General features: G+C 48.4%; 2 protein-coding genes across 2 annotated transcripts in view; both read left to right on the top strand.

Annotated features, from left to right (window-relative positions):
• Window positions 1-12,907, top strand: part of LOC144101480 (uncharacterized) — a 252,786-nt gene that overhangs the window by 66,266 nt on the left and 173,613 nt on the right. The window lies entirely within an intron of this gene.
• The window catches only part of LOC144101486 (uncharacterized), a 38,404-nt gene that overhangs the window by 4,297 nt on the left and 21,200 nt on the right, over window positions 1-12,907 (top strand). Inside the window, exons 4-6 of the mRNA XM_077634665.1 lie at window positions 831-993; window positions 2,281-2,380; window positions 4,171-4,319. Of these exons, the coding sequence (XP_077490791.1) occupies window positions 831-993; window positions 2,281-2,380; window positions 4,171-4,319 (412 nt within the window). The remainder of the gene's footprint in view (window positions 1-830; window positions 994-2,280; window positions 2,381-4,170; window positions 4,320-12,907) is intronic.

Below are 12,907 nucleotides of genomic sequence, written 5' to 3'. Positions count from 1 at the left end.
CGCTGGTCCTTAAGAGTAACTGCGTGTGTTCCAAGAGAAGGCAAGCGTAGCAGGGGTAGGGTGAAAGTTAGGTGGGCATACTGTGGGAGAAGCTGGCAAAGAACATTGATTAGGTTGGGGCGACCTAAAAGAATGAAAAATGATAAGCCCCTGCCTGCACCATGGTTAATTGGAGACACATGGGAGAGGCATTCGCAGTGCAGTGGGCGTAGTCAGGCTGATGATGATGAGGATGATGTTGAGTGCGATCCTCGCCGTGATAGCAGAGCATTTCAATGACCGCACGGGGCGCTTATGCTTGTGGCGCGTCGGCTGCGTTAGCGTGATCCAAGCTGTATGCCAATCGCACCAAAGGTTTCGGAAATTTAGATCGCGGCTCTGCTTCCTTTTCGCCTGAGTGCGTAAGAAGGGGAGCTAAAAGCGTTCAGGCCTAAAACACCCGTTTTGAATGCGGTGGCACTGAGTGCTGAGGAATTCTGATGGTCGGAACTAAGCCTCAGCCTATCAATGTCATCTCGCATAGCTCATATGATGCATCGGGACGCTAAACCTCATATATCTGTAAATGTAATACGCAACACCATATCGCGCCAACCATACCATACCGTACCATATTGTACCATACCGTACCATGCTATACCATACCATACCGTGCCGTACCGTACCGTACCACACCATACCACACCGCACGATACCATACCATACCGTACCATACCATACCATTCCATACAATACCATAGCTTATCATACCATACCGTACCATACCACACCATACCTTACCGTGCCATTCCTTCTTGACTCTGCACTAACTACTTATTTTTATTTTCCAGAGCGACGCTCTGGGATGCGAGCGTAGTGCGGGATTCTCTGCACTATACCCTGAAGGGAAACTTTAGCGAACTCCTGAGTTTGTCGCATTTCTCAGGGTTCGCCATCATCAACAGCATCCTCAAGGACGCCAGGCCGAGTGGTCGAGCCCTTAACTACAGCGATGTAAGTGACCTTGCATGCAGTCGTTCTAAATATGAGTCATTAAAATACAAACATGCGTGTCACTCTCTCGCACTCGCGCCTTCAGCCGATCCTCAGCTATGGCTTAGTAGGGATAGAGTGCAGTTGGGGAGGACGAGGTTGCGGGTTGGGGGTCACGGCCGCAGCTGCCGCATTTCGGTGCAGGCATGCGTCGTACAGTCCACAGAAAGAAACATCCATGCGCTGTGCGATGTTAATGCACGTTAAAGGGCCCAGGACTGCCGACAATATCGCGGGCCTCGACAATGAAGCGCCTCTTCCGTGTTTGCTTTGTTTCGCTACCTCGTTTATTTCTGACAACAGGGTTTCCCCTGGACTTGAAATTAGGGGGCGAGGTGTCTAAATCTCCACTGGGAGAGAACATATTGAGGATAGAGGAGGAACGTTAGTCATTTTTAGTAGAAAGAAGTGCAGAAAAAAAAACGTTAGGAATTAAAGGGATACGTTCCGAAAAATAAGTGTGTGTGACCCCCTCCCCCTAGAGGGCCGTGCAGGGAAATCACCGCTTTACTTTATGGGGTAATCAATGTTTCCGCCGAAAGTGGCTGATTGTCCGTTTGTTTTGTGATACTAGTAGACGTTAAGAACTGCTTGCAACGTAATGTTTTGCTAGAAGAGAAAACTGTGCTTAGAATTTTTTTTTAGCCGTTTGAAATGAACTTCAGCAGAATACCTCTTTAGAACTTTACTTTGCAGCAGAGTATTCTTAACGAGGATTAGCTTAAGCTTGAAAATGTATGTTCTAAACTTTGTTCCGTGTGCTCGCAAAATAAACACGAACACAGCTCGTCCACAGAGCTATCCTGCGAGCAGTAAGAACGGTCTGACTAGCGCCAAAAGACCCCATGTGTCGTGTAAAAGTGTAGGAGCACTAGGAAGATCTCTCAGGCTCTTATCTCAGTGAAAAAAAATCTACCAGAGGTATGCTGGCGGCCGAAGTAGAGGCTGTACTCCGGAACACAATCACACAGGACGAGCGCTGTACTTCAGAAGGAGCTTCACTAGCACATATTCATCAATGAAACCTCTAGATTCATGACAGAGACAGAGATGAGAACAACGAAACAAATGCAAAATGAGTAAACAAAAAAAATAAAGAACGTAAAAATCTCAAATGTATAGGGAAACATCAGGCGTACTCTTTCGAGACAGATTGTACTGTGCCTCCCAGAAGCTAGCCAATCTATCAGGTTTATCAGATATGTGGGGGACCCTGCGATAATGCTAAGCTTCTTTGCTTTCGAGCAGATATTCCGCCGAAAAGCGAGTAATCCCACTGGAATCCTGGAGAAAAACTGGACCTTGATTCACACGGCTGCCATCTGGCCTGGAGGCAGCGCCATCATGAGTGAGGCTGCTGTCGCCAACTTATTGAGGTACGCTCATGAGCAGCCTGAATGCCACTCGAAAGCAACTCGATCGACAGCGCTTAGTGGTGACACACCACAAACGGAAAGGCTCAACGCGACGGAGAAGACAATTACTAATAGTCGCCTTATTAATGCGAAAGTATTACTAGGCTACGTCGACAAGGTCGTTTCCAAAAACGTGTCCACAGCAGTTGTGAGGAACTTAGACAGGTAACGCCAAACGAATGGCTTTAATAAAAGAAGATGATGTGAGGTTGATGTAGAAAAAGTAATTATGTCGATAAGATGATTAGTTAATTAATTCGAGCCATAAATGTCCAAAAACTGGGCGGAGCCAACGCGTGGCCCCAAATTTGAAAACGAAACGTTTCTCCAAATTTGAAAACTCAAAATGGGCAATTGATGGAACTTGATTAAGTAATGGAATAAATTGTGGTAAATGGGAAATTCCATGAAATTACGTCAGTGCTTAATCGAGTAAATGTGAGGAGGTGGGACAAGTTAAGCAAAGAGGTGCAAAGAGAAACGAGGAGGCGTCAAGGCTTTCGCATTCCTCCAGTGGTGCGGGTTACCGCAGTGACCTTTTGCAAACGTTCTTTCAAAGAAAGGATTGACATAAGCAACCTGAATTAGGCCCCGCCGATGCAAATGTTCATGCGTATCACTCTTTGCTGGTTGAACATTTGCGATCGGCTACCTATATATAGGGAGCTTAATTTCATTAAGAGTGAATGCGAAGGTTCACAACAGTGCGCATCATAAAAATTGACGGCCAATTTGCTTAGTTAGGCCAAATGCGAATTAGGTACGCTTTCAGTTCGATTTTTATTTGATTTCGGTGTTCGTATTCATTGTTCAAGGGCGAAAGTTCTTCGTATAGCGATAATGGGTTAACGGCCATTTATGTGGAATCGGTCATTCTTTGCATTCATAGGTCTCTGGAAGTCCTCATAACACTCTTGACTCAGCTGCGCTGCAGTTAAGCGATGCGCAACAACCTTGCGAGGGCTGCCATCTTTGGGGCTTGTGAAATCCACGCAATTAGCACAAAGTGGGCTAAGAAGTTGGGGCTGCCTGTAGGCTGCCCAGAGATGACCCCTGTAGTTGGTGTTAAGGTCACCTGAGGGACTTAAAAAGCTGCAACATATTGGCTGATAAGTAATTTTAATTCATTACAACACTTAAGCCAGCCAGCCTCAAGAGCTGAAATAATAAACGACGTATCAGCACTTGTACAGCCGTTTTTTTTAATAGCTCACGCGACCTAAACACGAACTACACGTCACAGCCATCATTCAGTTCATAAAACTGAGACCTAAAGAGCGCCTGAAACTCAATTATAAATTATTTAGAGGTCGTAGGCGATTACCACGGGGTGGTCCATGCTTGCTAATGTCTGACGCATCATTTGAATGAAGGAAACATGCAAGCAAAGATTTGCTGTCTATATTCCACTTAAATTTATCTTGTGTAGTCACATAACAAATATAGACACACCATTATTGCTTCTGAACAAATAAGAGATACGTTTATACATTTTGTGAGCCCGGTCGTAATTTATTTTCACGTCGAGGGGCTCCTCCTCTATTGTGGTCCGACAAGAACAGACCACGTGGACAAATAGGCCCTAATATCAGAATTATCTCGTCCTTTCCGTCCCGTTTCATGTTTGTTAGCCCGTGCGCGAAGAGTCAACGCGCACGGCAGTGTGTTTTGGCCCGTTTCGGCGCTAAAATTCTTAGTACGCGCCTTCATTTCCGTGTTGTAGAGAAGCTGACGTGGTGGGGATCAATCAGCACCAGCAACAGCACCGATGAGCCCAACATCGTCAACACCCTGGATACGAGGCAGTCACCATACCTGGCGGCGTCACCACCGAACCCAATCAATCCACCCGGTCCGCACACCAGAGGGATGGTGAGCGACACCCGTGCAGTGGTGCTGCTTCCGATGTGCCGGGCGTAGTGCAAACAGAGAAAAGCACAGGAACGAAATCACACGACAGAACACTCGTGCAAACACTGCAAGACGCGAGCTGAACGGTGAAAAAACTAATATGGCCCTGAAACAACCCTAAAAGGTTGATGATGACCAAGCTCTGCTAGGCCAGGATACACGTAGCGTAAGCACGGCGACATCTGGTTCGGAGGAGTTAATATATGAAAGGCGCACATTCACTCATCAACATCGTCATCAGCCTGACTACACCCACTGCAGGGCAAAGGCCTCTCCCATCTGTCTCCAATTAACCCTGTCCGTTGCCTGCTGCGCCCACCCTATGCCTGCAAAGTTCGTAATCTCATCCGTCCATCTAAGCTTCTGCCGCCCCCTGCACGCTTACCTTCTCTTGGAATCCACTCCGTTACCCTTAAGGACCAGGGGTTATCTTGCGTTCGCAGTACATGCCCTGCCCAAGCCCATTTCTTCCTCTTGATTTCGACTAGGATGTCATTAACCCACGTTTTTCTCTCACCCACTCTGCCCGCTTCCGGCCTCTTAACGTTACACCTATCATTTTCCTTTCCATGGCTCGCTGTGCTGTCCTTAACTTAAGCTGAACCCTTTGCGTTAGCCTCCACGTTTCTGCCCCGTAGGTGAGTACCGGTAAGATACAGCTGTTGCACACTTTCTTGAGGGATATTGGTAACCAGCTATTCATGATCTGAGAGAACCTGCCATATGCGCTCAACCCCATTCGGTTATTTCGGCTACTTTAACTATCTTATAGATATTGCTAATGACATTGGCCTCCTTGTATCTTAACGCATACAGCTGGTTTTTCCCTATGCCTAGTTTCCTTTTCACCGCTTTTAGGCTACCTCTGTTGTTTAGAGCAAGCTCCATTCTCCCCATATTAAACTTCCTTATGTCGGATACCTCGCGCTTAATCATTTTGAGCCTTTATTCGCGGTTAAACATCGAGCCGTCGTGGCGGTGTGGTAGCGCCTCCGCCTCAAACGCCAAAGGCTCTGGTTCGGTTCCCAGCTGCGACGCAGGGCTTTTTTATTCACCATTGTGACGTCACTGCTCCTCGTGCATGGGCAGCGCGGCTCTCCAGGATGCATATGAAACTGGTCAAACTCAGCCACTGTGGCTTACGCTACAAAAGGGACAAGCTACCGCAACAAGATAAATCAATAATGGTGGTGGTATTTGAAGTTAAACGTCCCAAAGTAGCGCGTGACTATGTTCGATTGACCTTTTTTGAGCCATGATGGGCTGCTCGAGAGCTAGCAACCTGTTGTAATGCATTCCGGGTGGATCTTAGTCGGTGCACTCATGCGGATGAGGGGAGGTTCATCGAATACCCGTGCCAGTTGGCCTATTTCCATTGGGGGCCAACCTGAAAAATCCTCGTGGGGCTGGGTGATGCACGTTGGAAAAGCCCTGGTGTTCTAAAGGACACCGGAAGCCTACACTACGATCGCAGCAGTGCGGCAGATCTTGGAGCACTCGCCTTAATTGTTTAAGGGGGAAAAAAGGCGCATGGTTTGATGCTAGAGATCACCGGGTATTCACAAGCTTTTGCGATAAATACAAGCTTTCTACTGGACTGCTGATGGCCAGGAGTTCGGTAAAACACTTGACAAGGCATAATCATCTCATTTAAGTTCAGGAACTGGGGATATTTTTCATGCCGTCTATAGGTCAAGCTATTCTAGAGCTTTGAAATGAAATATTGATTATCAGCTGAAAAAACTGCGGCGAAACGACGACAACACAAGAATGAAAAGGACAACACATACGCATTTATTGTTGTCTCTGCGCCGCAGTTCTTTCAGTCCTGTACCAAGGACTGTACCACAGTACGTCATTTTAAGATAATCAGCCCAGCACTGCTGCGTTTGTAGTAGCCAGGAGCGAAGCCTAAGCTTCGGAACATTAGCCTTTCATCTCCCAGTGTTCTAATATTTCATATGGACGCATCCTATGTGCGCTCCGCAAATTTTCGATGTTTTCGTCGGTTTTGTCTTTTGTGCTCGCAAACTACTGAGCTATTTCAACGCCGGAAGTCTTCGCGACCACCGGGATACCACTCTTTCGGCAAGTGCAGCCCTCTTTTACCCGGCCAGGCTGCTAAGCCTAACCTGGTGAGCGGCTCTTCGAGCCGCCCGCCGAGCGGACGCACAGGCTGGCTTGTCGCGGTGTAACTCAGCTGCGCCATGTCTCGCATGGAAGTAACTGTGGAAGGAGAGAGTATCCAGCCTGAAGAGCTCCACTCTCAAGTAGGTTGGTTTAAGGTTAATTATTCCAAAGTCAAGGCCCTCTCGAAGACAGGGGAGGGAGAGCAAGCTGGCGACCCGACCCGAGATGGGAGGCAAGACAAAGCTTCAGCGCACATAATGGCGATAAAGAGATGGAAGGAAGCTGGCGAGGCAATCTGTGGGCACGCAGCAGACGCGCCTCTCCCCCGAGCTTCATAAAATAGTGCTCAGACCGAAAGGGGGTCTCAAACTGATCATGGAACGCACTGACGCAACAGTGGCGGACGCGGTGAAGATAGCGGCAGGTTTTAAACCGGCGGAAGTTAAGGAAGATATCGTGCTCGTCAACCACAAGCAAAACTCGATTCTCATAGGCACTGACAGCCAGGAGAGGATGCAAAAGTACCTGAAAATCGGCTCCATTCCAACGCCAAAGGGACGCGTTGACGCGTTCGTCTACCTGGCTACTCCGGACGGCTGTGGGAAAGGAGTTTTACATGGAATTCCTGTCTCGCACACCGTGGAATTCATTCAAGATATGTTGAAGTGCTCGCGTAACCCGGAGGTGATGGGAGTCAGGAGACTTGGGCGTGAGTCTCGCCGCGTGTTGTTACTCTTTGAAGATGAGACAGTGCCGCACTGGATTTATTATGGAGGTATGCCGCTACGCTGCCATCTCTACAAGAAAAAAATATGAGGTCTGTGTGACATGTGGTTAACTCGGACATCGAGCCGACGTATGCCCGAACCCAGACAACATTAAGTGCCGAGGATGTGGTATGAGCAACCCCCCTCGGGAACATACTTGTGACCCAAAGTGTGCCCTATGTGGGAAAGGGCACATACTCGAAGATAGGAAGTGCCGGGAACTGTACAGAACCCCGCACATAATTAAGAAGCGACAGTGGAAGGAACGAACGCAAAACAATGAGAGCAAGGCAACAACAGACAGCGAGAACAACGCATCTGGACGACAGAGCAGACCAAGAACCAGGGCAGAAGGGGGATTTCACATGCGACAGGACTCCTTCCCGCGCCTGGTGTCGGGGACAGGCTCTGGTGGTCACGGCCAGTCCACGGGACGCTCCAACTCCCGAGGTCGCTCGGGTTCCCGGGACCGCCTCAGCTGCAAGGGCCCTTCCAGCTCCCAGGGTCGTTCCAGTTCCCGGGGTCGTTCCGGCTCCCGGGGTCGTTCCAGCTCCAGGGGCCACTCCAGCTCTCGTAAGCACTCCGCTTCCAGGGGGCGGGACAACACTGGCAACAAATGGAAGATCGGAGCCCGGCCCAAAATCGAGGGACGCTCTGAGTGTCATCAGCAAGGGTCAACGCCGCCCACGGACAAGACCAACGTGCCGGATGACCACAAGAGGGTGAGCTTTGTAGATAAGGTCTCCCATACTCATCCACCCGGTGGGTCTGAGGACATCTTACAACTTAAACGCATGGTGGAAAAATTAACCGGGGCGGTTACGGCCCTTCAAAATGAAAACGCGGAACTTAGGAAGCAGCTGCCGCTTAAGCTCCAGATAGATAGGAAACGACAGGAAGCCGAAAAACCTCCACATAATACCCAGGAGAGTACGATGGTGGTAGAGAAATCCCTACCATCACCCAGCAAGATTAAATCGTTGGAGGGCGCACAACCCGAACTTACGCTGGAGGAAGTCTGCCATAAACTGGAGACCAACATTCAGACCCAGATTCAGGCCCTGGATACCAAAATACAAGCGCAATTTAAGGCATTGGAAACTAACATGCAAAACCAAATTCAGTCGATTCTCTCCGCAATACAGGGACTCACAGACGTAACACAAGGACACAGGAATGAGCTCTTAGCCATCAATATATGGCAGCAAACTGTGGAACATACCATCAGCAAATTCAACATGGCCATATACACAAAGAATAACAACTACTTGCTGTGGCAATGGAACTGCCGGGGGTATCGGCGGAAAAGGCCGATCCTCCAGCAGCTCCTTGCGTCTCTGAAGGTCCACCCAGAGGTTATCGCCCTCCAGGAGACTGGAGGCGCGTCAAAATTAATTTGTTATCAAGCTTTTAACGCCACAGGCGACAAACCTAATGTTACCACATTCGTTAGAAGGAACGTTACGGCCATTGAACATGACACGGGCATCCGCCACATAGAGCACGTCCTCGTCGAACTTATTCCGGCCACAAAGACTCAACGCATTCTTTTCATTCTGAATATTTATAGCACTCCAAGTCAAAAGAAAGTTAAATTCGACTCCCTCTTCAGGAAAGTGATGCGTATCGGCAACAAGCACGCACTGGTTATTCTAGGTGACTTCAATGCCCACCACCCTGCGTGGGGCTACCCGCGGCCCTGTACGAAGGGGAGAGAGCTATGGCTAGACATACAGCAAATGGGCTTCACCTTGCTCACGGATCCTCTTACCCCCACAAGAATGGGTAACAGCGTGTGCGCTGACACGTCCCCAGACCTCACCCTGGTGAAGAATGCGGGTACCGCTAATTGGTCCAACTCCTTGCTAAACCTAGGCAGTGACCATTACATACTTGTCACGGAAACTGACGTTGGCCCTGCCAAGTGCCAAACGCGCTCCCCGCATATTATCGAATGGGACGCTTTCCGCGACGCTCGTAACCAGGACGGGAGAAAGGCAGAAATCACAAACATAGAACAATGGGCGGAGGAACTCCGCAGGGACGCCAAGAATGCGACTAAAACGCTCGACGACAACGCTGAACTTGAAGTACTAGACAGCCGCCTTCTTCATATGTGGGAGGCCAAAGCTAGTATGGAAAAGCGATTAAAGAGACAAAAGTGGAATCGCAATCTCAAAAGACGCCTAGTGCGCCACAACAAAGAGATTGAGGCATATGCACTTAGACTCTGCGATCAGAACTGGGAAACAATGTGCGACCAGCTTGAGGGCAATATCGGCCTCGCCAAAACATGGAACCTCCTTCGGCACCTCCTCGATCCAGAAGGTAGCAAATTAACACAGCGACAAAATTTACAGAAATTAGGTTATAAATTTGAAGGTTCGGAGCAGGAACTCCTCGATGCAATTCGTTGTCGATAAATAGGCTCCGCCACCAAAACTACCTTACCGCGCTATGAGGGTAAATCCAACAGCGAACTAGACGCCCCTATTCAAGAATTCGAGGTTCGAGCAGAAATACTAAAACTGAAAACCAAATCAGCCCCCGGACCCGATGGTGTAACCAACAAAATGCTTAGAAACCTAGATGACAAATCTATAACGGCGCTGACCAATTTCATGCAAGAATGCTGGGAGAAGGGTGAGATTCCCCAACAATGGAAAACCGCTAAGGTCATACAAACGCGACTAACCAATTTCATGGAAGACAACGACTTATACCCCCATTCGATGATAGGTTTTAGATCGCATTTGTCCACGCAAGATGTCATGATACAGCTCACACATGACATATTAGACACTAAGTCGCTGGATGCGAAAGTAATAGTGGGACTTGATCTCACTAAAGCTTTCGATAATGTAAAACACGAGGCGATACTAGAAAACCTGGCTCTTTTAAACGTCGGGGAGCGCACATACAACTACATTTCCAATTTCCTTTTGGACAGGATAGCGCGCATCCACTTTGGTGAAAGTCAGTCTCAAGACATACACTTGGGCAGCATAGGCACCCCTCAGGGTTCGGTACTTTCCCCTATTCTCTTCAACGTGGCCATGATACGGCTCTCGAAGAGACTGGAGGGGATAGATGGCTTGAATTTCTGCATGTATGCGGACGATATCACCATGTGGATGACCCGTGGCCACGACGCGCACATCGAAAGTACGCTACAGAAGGCCATAAATGAGGTCGAAAACTATGTCAGCCGTAGGGGCTTGCAATGCTCGCCGCAGAAGTCTGAACTTCTTTTTTATAGACCTCTGCATCAAAGACAAACTAGAACCATCCCTAACATAAAATTACAAACTCAAGGGGCGGAGATTCCTCATGTTGAAAAAATCAGAATTTTAGGAATCATTATACAAAGCAACGGGTATAACGGTGATGCATTAACTAAGATGGAAAACGCGCGCAACAAACTATGCGGCTCATACAGGGGATTGCCAACAGAAGACACGGCATGAAAGAGCAGAATCTCCTACGGCTGGTACAGGCGTTCGCAGTAAGCCGTATCTCGTATGCTGCCCCCTTCCTTGATCTTAAAGTTTCAGAAAAGGAAAAGATAAATGGAATTATCAGGCGATGCACGAAACGAGCTCTAGGATTGCCCATCCGTACATCAACTCACCGCCTCCTAGAGCTGGGAATGCATAATACCCTGGAAGAAATTACGGAAGCAGTGAGAACGTCCCAAATCGAACGCTTAGCCGGGACCACAACCGGCAGGGCCATTCTAGAAAAACTCAATCTTAGCCGAGATAACAGAACAACCGCCAAAGTTGACATGATCGGAAAAATTCGAGACAATATAGTTGTACCCCCATTACCCAGGAATATGCATCCTATTCATCACTCAGTGCGCCGGGCCAAGCGGGCAGAGGCGCTAGCGAAACGCTACCGCTCCTACAAAGACGAGGACGTGGTCTACGTGGATGCCGCTGAGTATGGTAAGAACACGATGACCGTCGCGGTCGTCAATAATAAACAACTCCTCAAAATAAGTGCCTCCATACTCTCGCGTAACCCAGAGACTGCAGAGGAAGCTGCCATAGCACTGGCTTGTGTAGGCACAAAAGCGAGATACATCATCAGTGACTCCAAAGTTGCCATACTAAATTTCAGCAGGGGCCGGGTCTCCCCTCTAACGAATACAATTCTAAGCCGTCATGTAATAGACCGGAAAATTTCGCTAGTCTGGACACCAGCACATGCATCCCTGCCTGGTAATGAGACGGCCCACGAGTTCACCCGAGGCTTTTCTTTCCGGGCGGACCCGAGCGAGGTGGTCTTTACAGACAGGGATCGCATGGTGACCTACAGAGAAATTACACAACACTATCGTTTGCAGCGAGCTAGACTTCCTCCAGCGGATAGATCCTTGTCCAGATACCAAGCCATCAACTGGCGCCGGTTACAAACTTGCACATTTCCAAACCCGGCCCTCTGGTGTCTTATGTACCCAGGGCAATTTTCAGAAAAATGCGCGAACTGCGAAGTTAGGGCCACCTTGGACCACATACTATGGGAATGTCCTCATGCTCCCCGGGAGGGACGAGGTATTAACACAAAAGATCAATGGGAGACCTTACTACTGAGCTCCGACCCGGCGACTCAGTTACAACTCGTCCGACTGGCCGAAGCCGCCGCCGAGAGTCAAGACCTTTCGGCCGTCGTCTAGGCGGGTAGCCCTCTGGCTACCCTCTTTCTGTTGGATATTAAAAGTTTTCCTATCCTATCCTATCCTATCTCAATTTAATGTTTGCTTGAAAATACACTTTACTTCGAAATTTGTCTTCGCATGCTGCACGGTGATGTCGAAAACATCGGAACTATAATATCTGTTACTGACTTATTGCAGAATTTGAATTATTACTGGTAAAAGTACATATTTGGGTCTTGTCATAGCCGAGTGTTTCTGGTTCTCTGTGGCAAGATAAATAAATCAAATAAAAAAGAACACAAGTAATGAAAAAGAGTTGGCGATTTCATGAAATTAAAACAAACAGCTAAAGCATGTGTGTTTAAGTGGCAGTGAGGTTTATGCAGATCTTTCTTTTTAAGAACATTGGCGTTCTAAAACGCCAATGATCTAAAAAAGATCAGACATTCTCTAAAATAGGACATTGCAATGTCCTATCTTAGAGTCTACCTCATGCCGGCTGGCGTAAACGGTGTCGATTCTGTCTGTCAATTCTATGGGCACAGATTTGTGGATGTTATCAGGCAGGGCGTCCCTGGGAAAGGCCGATGCGCATGCTAGGTTTGTAGGAGCCGTCCACAGGCATTCGGGCTCTCACCTCTCGTCCACATGTGTCGTGTAAGAAGCGTTTCAAAGCTTTTGGGGCTGGCAAAGATAGCAAGAATCGAGAGGCACGGTGTGCGTGTAGGGTAAGGTCATGACCCCCCCCCCCCCTAGAGTATCCCTAGCGTGCATCCCTTTTTCATGTGACTAAGGAAGTGCGTAGCACCTTAAGAGGATAGTCACGTGATCGCAGAGCTGTGTCACGTGTGGGTCGTTGTGGGACGTGCGTATCACAGATAGGCTGTAAGATGTAATTGGTATACAAATGCTATGCTGCCTACCACGACTTCTGATACACCTGGCAGGGCGAGAGAAAACATTATTCAAGCACACCGATTTCGTCTGCA

The sequence above is a fragment of the Amblyomma americanum genome, chromosome 8, assembly GCF_052857255.1.
Source record: "Amblyomma americanum isolate KBUSLIRL-KWMA chromosome 8, ASM5285725v1, whole genome shotgun sequence".
Taxonomy (NCBI): Eukaryota; Metazoa; Arthropoda; class Arachnida; order Ixodida; family Ixodidae; genus Amblyomma; species Amblyomma americanum.
The sequence above is the reverse complement of the archived record's forward strand: the minus strand, read 5'-3'. Positions and strand labels throughout refer to the sequence as shown.